Source organism: Anopheles coustani, chromosome 3 (genome assembly GCF_943734705.1).
Source record: "Anopheles coustani chromosome 3, idAnoCousDA_361_x.2, whole genome shotgun sequence".
Taxonomy (NCBI): domain Eukaryota; kingdom Metazoa; phylum Arthropoda; class Insecta; order Diptera; family Culicidae; genus Anopheles; species Anopheles coustani.
This window is the reverse complement of record NC_071288.1, coordinates 74,173,204-74,189,352: the sequence shown is the minus strand read 5'-3', so window position 1 is coordinate 74,189,352 and position 16,149 is coordinate 74,173,204. Positions and strand designations below refer to the sequence as shown.

General features: G+C 43.2%; 1 protein-coding gene across 1 annotated transcript in view; it reads right to left on the bottom strand.

Moving 5' to 3' along the window:
- Window positions 1-1,846, bottom strand: part of LOC131266585 (Krueppel-like factor luna) — a 102,530-nt gene extending 100,684 nt beyond the window's left edge. Inside the window, exon 1 of the mRNA XM_058269165.1 lies at window positions 1,712-1,846. Coding sequence (XP_058125148.1) covers window positions 1,712-1,846 — 135 coding nt within the window. The remainder of the gene's footprint in view (window positions 1-1,711) is intronic.
- Window positions 1,847-16,149: the final 14,303 nt, after the last annotated feature.

The following is a 16,149-nucleotide window of genomic DNA, read 5'->3' as shown; positions in this document are numbered from 1 at the left end:
CATTTTAGTGCGCTGCCTCTCCCTGGGCTTCGAGACACCACTGTCTGTTTTGGTGGCGACGAGAAGAAACGCATAATCTCCCCTGTGGTATCAGATGCGTTCCCTTTACCCACACGAAGCGAGCTCATCCCGCCGTTTGCTATGCGTATGTAAAATCCCGGAAATCTCTAGAGAATCCGCGGCACTGTTCTAGGCCGAAGGGAAAGGCATCTCCGATTCTGAGGGAACGAATCTGTGCAATTTATTCGCTCAAATCAGCGCGTCCCGCTTCATGCAAAGCAGCATTTCTAGCGCGTAATGCAAACGGCAACACTAGACTTCAACGCACTGGCAAGCGACGAACGTGCGTGTTTGCGTACAAGCCTCGACCATCCTCTCACCTTGCGATCGATTTTTGTCTAGCGTGAGACAGCAACGAGCTATCGCGTTTTGCATACGTTCCGCAAAGCGGACGATAGCCATCGATCGATCGAACGCTGCACGGCCACGGGTACGCTGCGCAAGAACGAGTCAGAGTATCAGCGTCCCATCGTTGTGTTACCCCCTTTACGCGCATTTTATTTCGGCCGTGGAAGCCTGAAAAATCGATAAATATTTGCGTGAAAATCCACGCGGGGAGGAAGGGTATGCGCGTGTGTTCGCACCGGGAGGACATATATTTTCTCCACAGGGACATAAATTATACCGGTAATATGTTTTATGGCCCGGGGGTTGTTTTTTGTTCCCGGGATGGGATCGTTTTTATTCGCTGGCAGTACAGAAAAGCTGTTTGATTGAATGGACGGATCAACGGTACTTGGCTAAGGGTGTCCGATCTTTTTTGATCGACGAGAACAAAGTCACAAAGAAGAAGTTTTATCGTGTCCTTTTGGAGACTATGCAAAGCGATTGCAATTATTATAGAATGAATATGATTAATAAAAATCTCATAAATACAAATTTATGTATGTAACAATAGCAACTGCAACGTTGCAGACACGAAGATTAATTTTTGGTTTGAATCAACTGTTCTTACATTGATTTCTACAATGAAACACTAAGCACATTTATGTAACATTTGATCATTCCGTCAGAATATATCTCCTCGATGTTTTCTTGAAACCAACTAACAATATTTCCTGGACTGGGAAAATCCTGAACTAGGAGTCTAATTCCTTACTTTTTCGGTAAGATAACCCTCCTCATAATCATAAAGTCAAAATTGTTTGTTTAAGTGCTAATGGTTTCACGTTTCGGTAAATCAAGCGAAGTGGAGGTTAATTTCGGCATGAAAATCCAATGCTAACAGGTTCCGTGCGGTAGCGAATCGTTTACTACAGAAAATAATTTGTTTGAAAAAGGAGAAGCGGTATCGAAAAGACACATCTTTTAAGTACTTTTAAAAACACTCTGACCGCCAGTAAAGCGGCCTCACGGTCCTTTACCGAAACTTTTGGTCACGTGATCCACGTGATCGTTTTTACATGAAAAGTCGTTGAAATTTGTCTATTTTTTAATGCAAACGTTATCTTTATTAAAAATATATTATAATCTCAAATAAAATAAAAAATTCCATTGCAATGATTCTAACTACCCAATTAATTTGGTCATATTTTAAAAATTATCCAATAATGTTTGCAAATGAGGTTTTCCTTTCTTCTCAAAGATGCAAAGATGGTGTGATTTGTTGGTTCGCAAAGTATTTCCCATTTTTGCCCTTGTTTATCATTACTAATAAAATCATCAGCATATCAATAACACTCGGCTCCCGCAGTGCGGCCGCCCATTCGTCCCCGCATTCCAGCGCTGCGGTCAACGAGTCGCGCATAAGGTGACCCCTTCGCTCCGGCGGTGTCCATTTTTGCATCTCTGCAAACACTCCCGACCCCTCGGGAGGGGACCACCGGCGAAAAGTGACCATATCGGGAAAGGTGTTCATGTTAGCACCACATTTATCAAGGCCCGAGGGCAGCACCGTCGTCATTGCCATCATCATCATCATCACCGCCGTCGTCGCCCCGTACGCCACGATGTTCGGCCGCGAGAGTCGGCGGAGCGTATGGAAATAAGTCAACAACAAATTGACTCTAAAAGTCCGCGTCTGGAAATGGTTTTACGAATCCATCCAACCCATCGCCGGCCCATCCCTCCCGCCTTGTCTCCGATTGGAGTGAATTAAAAGCGCGGTTAACCGTTAACTCGTCCGACGCGACGAGTGCGAGTCGGGCAGAATTCCACCCGAGTACCCCATTTGTGGCGACGGAACGCGCAAACGTGGGATTGGGGTGGACGGGAGCGTGCCCACCGGTATTTCGCCATTCTAGAAAAGCATCCAAATAGTAAACGAATCACTCGCGCAGGGAGAAAATTCCCAGCGACCCACCGCGGAGGAAAAGGAATTCGAGTGAACTCCGAAACGAATCTTCAAGTCCCGGTCGGTCGGTGACGGGAGTAATTTGAATATTGGTTAATTCAAATTTTGCCCCCCATCCTTGCTACAGTTTTTTCGCGGATAACGAGCGCGCGCACACACGGACCGGTACTCTCGGTGAGAGACTTTTATTGATTTGAAATGCAGAAACTGGCTGCCTCCGCTTAGGGCACATTTTCCCGGCCAACTTTCCGCCAACTGCATCGAGCCACGAGGAAATGGGCACAGAGCCGCGCGAACCGTTCTGGCTGCGGGGCTACAAGCGAGTGTGGTACTTTCAATTCATTAGGGCCACGTTAGGCTGCCGTCAATCGCCCGGTGACAATAATAAAATAAATACCGATCGAATCCGGAATCCGCCGCCGGAGAGAAGTGAATAAAACAAAACACAAACAGTCCCGGGACGCGGGCCTTGCGCTGGCGGTGGAGAAAAGCAAATAAAAACCAACCAACCGCTCCGGGGTTGATCTCTTCTCCGGACGCGTACGGTATGCACTAAGAGGGGCCTTACTTGACCATCTTGGTCGGATCGTTTTTCTTTTTTCTCTTTTTTTGGACCACTTCACTTCTCCACTCGAGTCGCATCTTCGAGGTGCCCAACGGTGGCCACCGGCGAAGCGAACAACATGGCACACACCGTGATTGCAAATAATAGTGCTTGTCCTCAGTTCAGTTGCAACTTTGCTTTTATTAGCCTCCCCGTACACCAGACGGGGTGGGGGGAAACCACCAGCCAAAGCAAGGGACCACCGACGCGCGCCACGCTGGAGGACAGTAAATCACATCCCTCTTGAGTTGACCGAGCCAACTCCGGCCCTGGTGGCTACTTTTCGCGGACACCGGCAACAAAAATAACAAAAGGCAGGCGGTGTAAGTACCAGCAAAATCCAATACCGATTAGCGTATCCCGCAGCAGAAGCGTCGGAGCTCGTGCGGCCGTGTGGTGTTTCAGTTAGGATCGCCCCAGGCGCGACAGAGGCTGAGATTGTCGTCCGGAGGTGATGAAGCAGACCTACATGGAGTTTTACAGGCACGAACAACAGGAATTACTACAGGAAAAAAGGCCAAAGGGATAATGTTTGCTTCACAGGCAAGTTCGTTGCTTGATTTTAGTTGTCTTTTGTTATACATGCATTTTGTCAATTAATTTATCAATATTTATTCAACTTCGCCGTGTAGTCAAGTTCGTTGCTTGTTTTCTAGTTGAAATCTTGCTTTCTAGTTGAAGTCTTTTGTAAAAATGGCTTTTGTCAAATAATTGATCGATATTTATTCAATTTTGCCGTATCGACAAGTTCGTTGCTTGCTTTCTTGTTGAAGTCTGTTGCTATAAATGCCTTAAGTCAAATAATTTATCAATATTTATTTGACTATGCCGTATAGACAAGTTCGTTAATTGCTTTCTAGTTGAAGTATTTTGTTACAAATGTCTTTTGTAAAATAATTTAACAATATTAACTTTACTTTGCCTTTCAGACAAGTTCGTTGCTTACTTTCTAGTTGAAGTCTTGTATTTAAAGTGCATTTTGTCAAATAATTGATCAATATTTATTCAGTTTTGCCGGATAAACAAGTTCGTTGCTTGCTATCTTGTTATCAATATGTAATTAATTTTGCTGTTTAGACAAGTTCGTTGCTTGATTTCTAGTTGAAGTATTTTGTAAAAATGCCTTTTGTCAAATAGTTGATCAATATTTATTAAATTTTGGCGTATAGACAAGTTCGTTGCTTGCTTTCTAGTTGATGTCTTTCGTTATAAATGCATTTTGTCAAATAATTGATCAGTATTTATTCCAATAATAGCGTCCAAAAATCTGTTAATTTGTTTAGTTTGATGGGATAAACCAAAGCAATCCTTAATTTGTTGGTTTTTTGGATCCCGCTTTTATCGTGTAGCATTTTTCGTCTGAGTGGGGGTTTTATTTCCCGCGGTCCGAGCAAAATGAGACCGTTCTTTCGCGCCAAAAACCCGCGTTAATGGCGGACACCATTACGAGAATATTTAAGCAAACTCAGCCGCCTCGCTTATGTCGTAGTCCTTTCCGCAGGACGCACAGTTTTTGTTCAATTGTTAATGTGATTTTAATAGTCCTCCTCTCCTTACCGCCGTTCTTTTCCCCTTTCTTGGACGTAAAAACCAACCAACCGCTTGTATGCAGCCCAGGCTGTTGCAAAGGAACAACATTAAACCAAAGCAAAACACGCACAAAAAATGATAAAATTATCCGCAACGACCGAGATACATCATATTTCGCCCGTTTTACGACGCGCCGTCCGCGAATTAATGCGATATGATAAAATCGGCCCCGCGCTTCCTGGTTTGCCGCGGCTGGGAGAGAAACTCTCACGGTTATGCTGCATGTTTGAGGTGGGTTTTTCGATTTTTTGTTTCGCCTTCTTCGCTACAACCATCGACAAATGTGGCGGTTAGCGGAGCGAAGTGTGAACAGTAAATGCTGGAATGCGTGAAAAAAAAAGGAATAACAATTCGCTATGGGTACTTTTTCCAACACTTGCTTCCAATGAACCATCGCCGCAGAATAATCTCCAAACGACACAATCTTGCGAACAACCCATTTGATGCCTGTTTAAGGCATGTGTCCTTGTGGGAAGAAGTTTTATGTAAGTCCTTGTGCAATTAAGCAACGATAAAACAGTTGTTCGCTGTGCGGCACATAAAACATCTTCAAGGTTTGCGACGCGCTGGGAAGAATGAGTGCCCGAAGAATTCAGTCAGGAAGCTTGTTATCAAGATCAAGTATTGCGGGATGAGAAATGACGAATAAATAAGCCAGCCCGCCACCAAACGGCCGAATCAAATTAACATGAATTCATTAGCTTTGGCAAAAGGAAACGCACGGCACACACCGATTTACACTTCCATAATCCTAATTAATCCTTAATCCGATGGCGGCGGAGGCCCCCGGCCGCCCGTCCTTCACGATCCACGATCCCGCCAGCTTCCCACGTCGGACAAAATGCAAAACAAAAAAGGCATCTGGCCGGCTGCAGGCCGGGGCAGAGGAATAAATCAATAAGCAAACACATCGGAGCCCGCCGAGACGATATCAATCTTGCTTAAAACAAGCTTCGAAACAAGCGCGAAGCTGCGCAAAAGGCGAACAGGGCAAAGAAAAAGCCTCCGCATAGGCTTAGCGTAGCGTTTCTGTGGTTTCTGTCGCCCTCCCCCCTTGCGCGCCCTTGTTGTTGGCGCTTCTGTGCGTTGCGCAGTGTACGATTGGGAAACGTGAATACAAAAACAGAAACACACACACCGGCACCAAGTGGTGGAAAAGCTTGCGCGAAGCCCGAAGGACCAAGGGCGCTTGGGCTGCGTGAGAAAAGCACGAAGTCGGTGGGGCGAACGCGCGAGAAGAAAAATGTGTCCGTTCACGGGCTCGTAAATTCTGATTAATTTTCAATTGAAGGAAGCATAAATCAAACATCGCTAAAATCGATCTCAATCCCACCCCCGGCGCCCCACACACCTCTCGGCCTCGGGTGTGCAGCGATTTTTCCACCCGCAAAGCCGTTCGACGAGCGAGCGAATTAATTTCTGTACAATTGGTCCGTGCGAACCGCCCGGTGACACGTCGGTGGCGCCTTTCCGGAAGCGGGAGGTGCCCCAGCTGGGGTCTGTTTTTTTTCCCCCGTTGGTGGAAGGAAAATGAAGTGGAAAAAATCCGCCTCCGTTACGCGCCGTCACAAGGCGTTTGATCGATGTTGATTGTGACGGGCGGGCGAAGGCAGGGTTAAAAACAGATAGCGCTCCGGTTGATTTGTTTTTCCTTGCAGGAAGAGGTACGCGGGAAAATAAAAAGCGAGCCTCTCTTGGACAGGCGCTGCCGGAAAAGCGGAGACATAAATATGCTTTGATTTGAGGGGCCTGGATTGCACCAGAGATTGATGGTGATAGGAGTGCAGGTTGCACGATATGACGAGCGCTAGAAAATAATCTTCAAACAACTCCACGCACAATAAAAAATGAAAACTATCTATGTTATGGCAGTATGGGCGGAAATCAATTGGAAAATGTCCGCTGGTGGGAAGAAGAAAAGGGATAAAAATTATAATCACCCGATTGAACCACTCCGGCATGCCCTGGAGCGCACTGCATTTCCCCGTGCGGAGGTGAAACCGCAAGGAAAAGTGAAAAACAGCCTAACGATCACATCGTGTATTTACAATTTCTGCTTTTATTTATTACCGCCATCGCTCAATCGATGTCGCGCAATGTTGCGGCGTGGTGTTTTTCCTTGCAGTTTCCATTCCTCTCATTTGACAGTTAGTTTTCATTACTGTTTCCTCCTCCATTTTTCTCTGATGATCCGTTTGGTTCGTTTATTGTGGTAGTGTGCATGTTTTTACGCGGCGTCCGAAGAGTCAAGTTTATTAGGGCAAGTTTTTCCACCCTTCCATCGATCAATCAACCGATCCGGGATGGACGTTAACGCACGAGGATTCTGATCGATCTTCGGTGACTCAATTTTCTATACTGATCGGGCGGCGCATTATTTGCACGCAGGAATGTTGATTTATGTTACAGGTGTGTGCCGTAATGGGACTAGAAATTGTGACTAATAAAGTCGATGAGAAACTTCAAAATGGGATGCTTGTGGGAATTGATTTTATTGTCACTTATTTTATTTTTCGTTTTGGTTTTCTATTTGTTTTAAATAGTTGTAGTTTTGGGCGTTATTTTATTTTCTTTTTTCCTTATTTGTTAATGTTTTTTCTTAGTTTAAATTTTATATTCTCTTCATATAACTATTCATTCTCTTCGTATAAATAGAACGAATTTCGTTCTAGTTTTTAGCTTATAAATTTGTTCTTGTTTACGTTTATTTGAGTAAATTTTAGTTTTTCCATTTCAATGAGACTTGTGGAGATTGATTTTGATGTCAGTTATTTTATTTTTCTTTTTGGTTTTTTGTTTGTTTTAAAAAGTTGTAATTTTGCGCGTTATTTTCTTTTCTTTTTTCCTTATTTGTCAATGTTTTTCCTAAGTTTAAATTTTATTCTCTTCATATAACTATTCACCCTCTTCGTATAAATAGAACGAATTTCGTTTTATTCTAAAGCTTATAAATTTGTTCTTGTTTACGTTTATTTGAGAAAAATTTGGTTTTTTCCATATTCAATGTCGCGTGTAAAACTTTGAAAGCAATGATCGATTGACTGGGGGCGAAAAGGGCACCGGTCGGGGTGCAACCGTAATATCTTGAACCGTCCCGGACAGCTCAAACCCTTCGGGGAAGGACCTTAGCGTTCCGAGGGTCGCAAAGGTAGCACGGTTTTGTTCCCCCTTTTTTCTCGTTGGGGCTTTTCCCTCGGTTAGTTTTTGACCCGCGGCCACGCGTGAACTGAAACCAATAGGAACCGCGTCCACGCAGGGGCTAATTGTAACGTAATTAGCGTTGTATCGCTGTCGCCGGTGCGATATGTTGTACGCAGATGATTAATTGGGCCCCACGTTGGGAGTCGCACTCACGCCCGGAAGGGGCTTTTGCGCCAGATGAGGTCGCAGAACCGTTCTCCGGCTCGGACACTCGGACCGGCGGGATCGTTTTTCCTACGGTTGATCGTTTCTCCTCTATTTTTTTGTGTGTTGTTTTTCTGTTCACCCCTCCCCCCCATCGCTCCACTAATTGTTGCGCGCCGCGACACCGACACCGTGCCGGTCGCCGCTGGCCTCGCAGTCATAAATAACGTCGGGCCGGGCTCGTCTACGAAGACTGTCGGACTTTGAATGCGTCCCGTGGTCAGAGCTTCGGGGCTTTGGGGGTTATGCTGAGTGGCGATACAATCCTGCAGTCCGGCGGTAGTTGCAGTTACTTAAGTTGCCCTCAATGCGCTCGCGTAGGACCTCGAACGGTAAATCATTGCCGGGGGACACTAGGGTAAACCACAAATAAGAGGAAATTCTGTGCAAATTGGCACGTTGTATCGGTGCGGACGAAAAGTGCGTCCGTAAGGGACGTAAAGAAGTGAACATGAAATTTGCTTCATTTTCTTGAAGGGACAATCCTGCACACGAAGCATGTTGAGTTCACTAGAAAGTAAAAAAAAAAACGCTTCTCAGTAGATCATGGGCTGACAAAGTCTGAACCAAGGTGCTGCCTCACATGCTTATGAAGTTCGCTTTACATGAAACTTTATTTAGGAAAGCGTTTTGTTTTGCAATAATTTCGTAGGCTTTCTCAATAAATTTTTTCAAAAGAGTACAAAATTAAAGAAAATTTAACACTATAATCAAATCAGCGACCGCAACGAAGTTCTCGATTTTTATACCTCGGAAATGGCTGAATATTTTTTGAAAAATTTAAAGGTTTTCTCAAAATCCTTAAATTACAGTTACATTTAAAACACAACTTTAAACAAATGCTGTAAATTCTCTTTTTTTGAAGATTTTTCAGAACTCTAAACGGTAACTTTTTAGCGTTTTAGGATTTTGGAGGCATCTCTCCATCATTCCACTAGCTCAGTGGAAGAATGATCGTAATTAAGTTTTTCTAGCCCTAGTTTTTTTCAAAATGTGTTATTCAAATCACAAATGTGCACAAAAAAGGTAAAACATTCAGTAACATTTTAAAAATAAAATCGTATTTTTGTGATAACAAATGACTCTATAAATTGGCTTCGTAGACATAAAATAACAACAATTTCCATAATAATGCATACCTTATAACAAATCAGAACGCTTACGTATGGAGAAATGGAACAAAGCACAGAACGGAAAACTATCGAAAACTAACTTGTGACATGATATTGCATCTTAAAAATGTGAAATCGTTTTTCATAGGTAGTGTATATTAACTTTTGCTTTACACCGAGCCAGCGGAATGATGAAAAAGTGCATAAACAAATAAAAACCCCAATAAGTAGCCAATAAATATACTAAAAAGTAGCCTTTTCTTGATTAAAATAATCTTGAAAACTGATCAAATTATAGCCTGTTGAGATTCCATAGCAAAGTATTGTAGTGATAACATATAGATCGTAAAGTTTTCATTCTAACGAAACGAACGATTTGACTTGACGTGAGAATAAAGTGGATTGTTGGCAAATTTACTACACAAAACAAAACATTAGGACTTTGTCCTCGATCTGCGTAGCTCGATCCGATATCGTTAGGCTTCATTAATAACCTATCAATAGTGGCTCCTCGACCCTGAGCGACACCGCTCCCCGCACTGGGTTTCTTCCTCCTCCTTAATCACTCATCGATTGCGAGCTGGCGATCGATTCCGATGGCGAGCGCACCGCGGGGGATTTTCAACGCCTTTCCACCTGCCATCGTTTCCTTAATCCAGCCCTCGCGAGGCAGGTGAGCTGACGATGATTGCCTCGAAAGGACAGTTTCTGCTGCGTCTGTCGTTTTTTTTTAACAACGATCCTTTTCGGGATGGTTTTAATGCTTGACCGGGCCCGACGATCCGGGCTAAATTATAATTGAAATACAGCCGCCAGCCATCCTCTTGATCCGCGTGAACCATTACACGCCAGGCGAAAGGCGGGGAGCCACCGAAATTCTCTCGCCATCTCGTGTCAGCTGGATATACGCAAATTTAGCAGGGAGTGAGCAAAAACCAAATCAACCCTTGATGAAGCGTAAAATGTTAATGCCGAAGGAGTCAACACAAGCAGCAAAAAAAAACACCCACTTTCCATAAATGGACCGTCCGGCGGGTTGGAAAGGCACAATGGCAATCAGTGCAGTTGTCAATTCGTTTTCGATAATCGATTACCGGCAGCGGAGATTATGAGAGCGTTACACCCGGTGCATTTCATGTGTGGCGTTTTGTTTTGCGCGCACACAACGGCGTGGCTGAAGCATATATTTTTATGAGTTACGATTATAACCCGACACTCAATCAAACTCGACCCCGACCGATTGCGTTCCAGTGCGGAAGACTTTTACCTTTTTACTCGCCGTGTTTGAGATACCTTCAGATGCGCTGATTGGCCGGGAATCCATTGCATTAGGTTTTCCCTCCGTGTTGGTTGTCTTTCCCCCCTTGATGTCGATCCTTTCGCCCGCCGTTACCTTCGACGTCACGGAGATTTCTGTTTACGATCCCAATTAGATAGGAGTCGTTGTGTGTGTTTTTTTTTCGGGATGTCCTTCGACTTCGGTTTGATCTTCGATTATCAGCTCTCGGGCGCATAATTGGATACAGTCCTACCACCGTTTTCCCCCGTTCTCCTCAAAACCAAATGCAAACGGTAGTGCCGAGGAGACCCCATCGTCATCGGGTTTATGCTATCCGGAGGCTTTATTTACCGATTGATCGTGAAATCAAATCGAGCTTCGGAGCTTCGAGACAAAAACTGAGCAGAAAGAAAACTCCACCAAAAGGGAAGACAGCCCAACAAAGGCAGAGCGCAGCGGGGTGAAGATTGATGAACGACTGCGGCCGGGAAAAACCCGATGAAGTTGTTGGTCCGATTTCCAATTACCGCCTTTGGTAAGACGGAAAGGTTTCGGTTCGGGCATTATCTCGATTTCTGCCGCGTTTTGCGGCAGGACGACAGGTGAGGACAAACATTTTTATTGCTAGCTGACCGAAACTACCGATCGTGTTTCAGCATGTGTGTGTGTGTCTGCAACGCAAGCGTAACCGATCAATATTCAAATGACATGTGGAGTGTGCTCCAACGCCGGACCGGAGATAATTATAATAATTATTTTGTCACAATGATCGATCAATCATTGAATAATGCCGGACGAAGCTGAACATAATGCATGGCAAATTTAAATTCCACGCCAAGTTTCAGCAGAAGAAAATAGAGATATCCATTTCGGAATGTTTGAGAACACTGATGAGAGCTTTGGATAAAATTGATCCAAATATCTTCTGGAAAAGAATCTGAAATAAATTGTCAAAGTAATGTTTCTCCTAATTGGAGGTTATGTAATGATATAATGATGGAAATTGTATCATGTGTATAACAGATTGCGTATTATGATAAACATATATAACATGAGATAGTAGTAATAAATTTCAGATTTGTTCATCTGATCCAGTTTTTCCTTCTGTATCAATCCTTTGGAGTGTGAGAAATATGTTAATAGAGTTCTAGGATTAAATAAATAAAGTATTTTTGTAATTACGATATCAGATGATATTTAAAAGGAGATTTTCGATAATTGAAAACATAAAAAGAACGCACAAGTTAAAAGTTCAAATCAAACTCTTGTATTGGAAAACAAACTAAAATGTATGGTAAAACAATAAACAAATGCTGTAAATTATACTCTTTTGAATTTGTAGTAAAGCAAATATAAAAAAAATTCAAGTTGTTTATAGACTTTCAGAGGATAATTGCAGAGTTCCAGCGAACTGAATCTTTAGATTATTTAATTGCAAAAAAATAAAAATTGCTCATGGAAAATTCCCACATAATCTTGCTTCGTTGTTGAGTAAATAAAATAAAAAAAAAACGTTTCCATTTGTCCCTTCGGAGTAATGTATTTTCGAACGTTTTAAGGTTCCATTTCCCAAAAACTCATCCACGACATAAAGGAGTAATCGCGACCGTTTAGTGAGGTGATTTATACGCCCGTTTCGGTGCCGCTTTATCCCGAAACTCATTGAGTGTCATTAAGCGCAAAAGAGCTTCGTGTGCGAACGAAGCGAAAAGCAACATACTACATGTGTTTGCATATGCTCGGGTTGTGTCGAAGCCAACTGCTGGGAGCAAACGTGAATGTTTGGTAAGCTAAACCCACCGTTTGCTCACATTTCTTCTTCACCTTTGCCACCAAGCATCCCTTTCACCGCCCATTGCTCGACGGCGTGCCCCGAGCTCCATTTAGCTTCCAGCGCGCAAACCGCTTAAGACAAACCTATCCGACCATCCCACCGTCATCCTTGTGTGTGAAAGTGAAGATGAAAACAGGAGACACGGAGGGAATAAATCGGATGAACCGTGGTGAATGGTTAAGCGTTCTGAAGATGCGAAAGGCTTCTTGGCGACTTTCTTCGCCTTCGGAAGGAAAGGAAAAAGTTTTTGAAAAAAACTTTCACTAGCGCGTCGTCCCCCGCTCGGTGCGTAGTTGGGGAAAATGGGGGCTTAAGTGCAATTGGCTGTGTGTGCATATGTGTTTTTACATATTTTAGTTTTGTTTTTGGTTTGGAAGCCCACGAAACCGTCGCTAGGACCACACGGGGCGCAATGGCCGAAAAAATTCGAAAGCATTTTAAAATCTCAACCGTTGTTTCCGTGATGATGCCCACCCAGCGAGCCGAGCGACCATCGTTTAAATCGAGGGTATGAAATATCGTTCGCCGGTTGCGTACGATCACAGATTAACGCCCCGTTACGTGGACTCCCCCGCTAATTAACGGCGGGCGATTATTTTAGCCAAAACTGAGACGACAGCAATCGTCGAGTATATTAACAGGACGCGCCGGAGAATCGCCAGATCACCTTAATTTATCGCTTCCCATAAGGTTCGTACCGATATCGGGTGACGATATCGGGTGTCTTGGTTGAGGCGGAAAGGTACGAACCCGTTATCTTCCGCTCGGTGAGAATGCTTCCTGAGACTAACAATGCAATTGACAAGACATTTTTACAGCACGTTTAATTGAAAATAAATTTTAGTAAAAAATCACATGAGAGTATTTATAACTAAAAATATTTTAAGGAAAATAATTGCAACAATTTAATACAATAAACAAACAAAAGTCGGTGGGGACTTATTTAAAAACATTAAACTAAACAAATTGAATCAACATTATTTTTGCGATCGTACAGTTTGTTTGCGCTGCAAATTTTCGAAAGAATTCTTGTGCCTAACAACCTTGAAAAGTATCAAATTAGCTTAACAACACAACTCAACTGAGCGTACCATCACATCTCTTAACTCATCATGTTCAACAAAAAACCCCAAAAAAAGTGAAAGAAAGGTCACGACGCATCCATCCAGCAGAGAAAGGACATATCAAACCCCGGGCCAGATACTCCGCAGCGACATCAGAAGCAGCCGAAGACAAGGAGTGATAAATTTGAAAAAAATACACCCGTCGTTATCCGCATCTCGAGCATCGTTTGCGTCGCGATCATCTCCCAAGCGGGCGTCTCATTTCGGTTTTTCTTTTTTTATTTTCTTCTCTCCTTTAATTTCGACAAAGCTCTTTCACAATCTTCCCACCTTCCGAGCGAGGTCCGGTCTGGCGCCAGCTCTGCGGCAAACGTTCACCCGGCGACGAAGTGGAGGCGCTTCTTATCATGTCCCGGCCGGCATGTCGAAATGGTAGTTTAACAAAATTTGCAAAACTAGTTCCACGATCGTCCCCCCTCCCCCGCAGGCTGCCTCGAGCGTGCGGGGCGGAGTGACAGAAGGCATGCGAGAAAGAATAATAAATCGAACGCGACTGCGAGCAACGTGCAGCTAATTAAAACCGGTCAACTCCGGCCGCCGACGCAGCACAAAACCATCGGCGTTCGAAACCGATTTGCCGTTCCGAGCCGTTCCATCCGCTTCTAGATCGCCTAGCCGGGCGCCGGAAGATGGAAGGATACTAGAAGGTGAGGGTTGCGAGAGCGAGTACAAATCAATTTACAATTTAAATAACAAACTCCGCATCTTCTCCGCGTCGGCTCGGTTATCCCTCGCTTTCGGTTGTCGATCGTAAAACATGATCTACGACGGTGGAGTCGTGGCCGATGGGGGTTGCAATAAAACTGGTGCAAAGCCGATTTGCGAGTCAGGTATCTCGTGTGTTTATCGGTGAACGATGCTTGTCTATGAATGTACCTTTCGAAAAGAGGGAAACCAGCGTGTACTTTTCGTTGATGTTGATGAAGTTTTACATCTATCAAATACGAGTTTAATTTGATTTTCTTTTACACAAGTAAGATAGTAGTTTTTCACATTTAAATAGTTTTCAGAATTCTTGCCTTTTCACGAAAATATGCATTGTGGAATATATTGTATATTTAATGTTTTTGTTTTTTTTTATAGAGTTTTGTGTACACTAAAAAGATAACCAATACTGAACCGATGATTCTAAAACTTTCCACACATTAAGTTTAAGAACTGAAAATGTTGCTGAAGATTTTTTTTGATCCCTAGTTTTTGAATAAAATTATCTAAATTATACAATTGAAACTCAGTTTTACTAAGGCAAATAAAACAAGCTTGTAAACTAGAGTTGTGTAAATCAGACTCAGATTAATGATTCAGAAAGATTCTCTGCGTTTTAGAGCATGAACCGATGAAATGTTATTGACCAAAATGGGTAGAGGACCCTCTTTTTTATTTTTTTTGGTCCCATGGTCCACGCCAATGAAAGAATCGTTGAGATTCATGACAGATCCATGAAAGATTCATGAAGATTCACTAAGGTTTCTAAAGATTCACTGAGCTTTGAAGATTCGAATCAGCAAAGATTTCTGAATTCATCTGAATCTTGATTCATATGAATGAATATCGTCAAAAGATTCATTAAGTACAACACTAAGTGGAATCGCATACGGATTTGTTTAATTTTAACCATGGTTTAAAATAAAGGTTTGCCATTTTCATAGACCTAGGAACTGGAAATTAACCTGAGAGAGTAACGACCGTTTGTACTGCTTATAACGACTATTTATTTTGACGAAAACGATTGACAAATGCATTAAATTCATCGAGAATGAACGCTAAACAGCAAATTAAACTATAGTCAAATAAAGAAATCCGTATGCGATTCCACCTACTAATGTAAAAATATGTCAAAGTGTATCTACCAAAGTTGTACTCCAAGGTTTATACAACGCAGGGAAATCGATGAAATACCATCCATTTTAAATATGCCGTTATTGTAACTATTAAATTAAAACATAACTCTCAAGTTAAAACCATAATTCTTCTCTCAACCCTTTCTTCACCGAGCATAGCTGGGCGTCAAACAAGTTGACATTAATTTAAAAATGGTAAAGAAGTTGGTTTAATAAATATCAACTCATGAAATAATACTCTAGCTCCGGGCGTCAAGCTAATGGTAATTTATTCAAAAACACTTGATTCATTTCTGTCTCCTTGTTTCAGTCCGAAATAAACCTAATCCGCTCGAAACGCTTCGTTTCACCTAAACATGGGCTTTTCTTTTCCCGCGCCTTACCTTTACCATCCAAAGGGTTTCCACCTTTTTTTTCCCCTTACACCAAACCCTCGCACTCTCGCTCCTAAGCCCGCCCCACGAAAACGAAGCGGCGAATTGATTTGCAACAGTCAAAAATACGATTACATCTTATTTACGGGCTTTACCGAATCGATCGCATTCGAGCCGCAACGAGAGTCCGAGACGCCCTGGTCCGATCATGCGGAACGTTGGAAAAGACACACGGGAAACGACAGAAGTAAGTAAAAAAAAACACCACACACTTTACCCCCCGTGTGAACCCGCCCGGCACGATCCCGGGGCATTGCATCGACCCATAGGTTTCCCTCCCAGCATCCCCCGAAAAAGAAAAGAAAAGAAAAGCGATCGAAGAGGTCGAGTACAAAATGATCATTAGCATGACGCTGGACTTGGGTGGGTTTTCGGGGGACGGTGTGGAGGTTTTGATTCTTTTTTCCTTTACACCGACCCTCTCGACCGATCTTTTATTTTCCTCCGAACCGTTCGAGTTTGTTTGACTGCCCCGTTCCCAAAATGCTCGATCAAAGCCAGCGAGTTGAGGTGGAAAGGAGACCGTTTCGAGAGGAGGAAAATTCCCACAGTAGCCAGAGTGTGGCCAGTGCT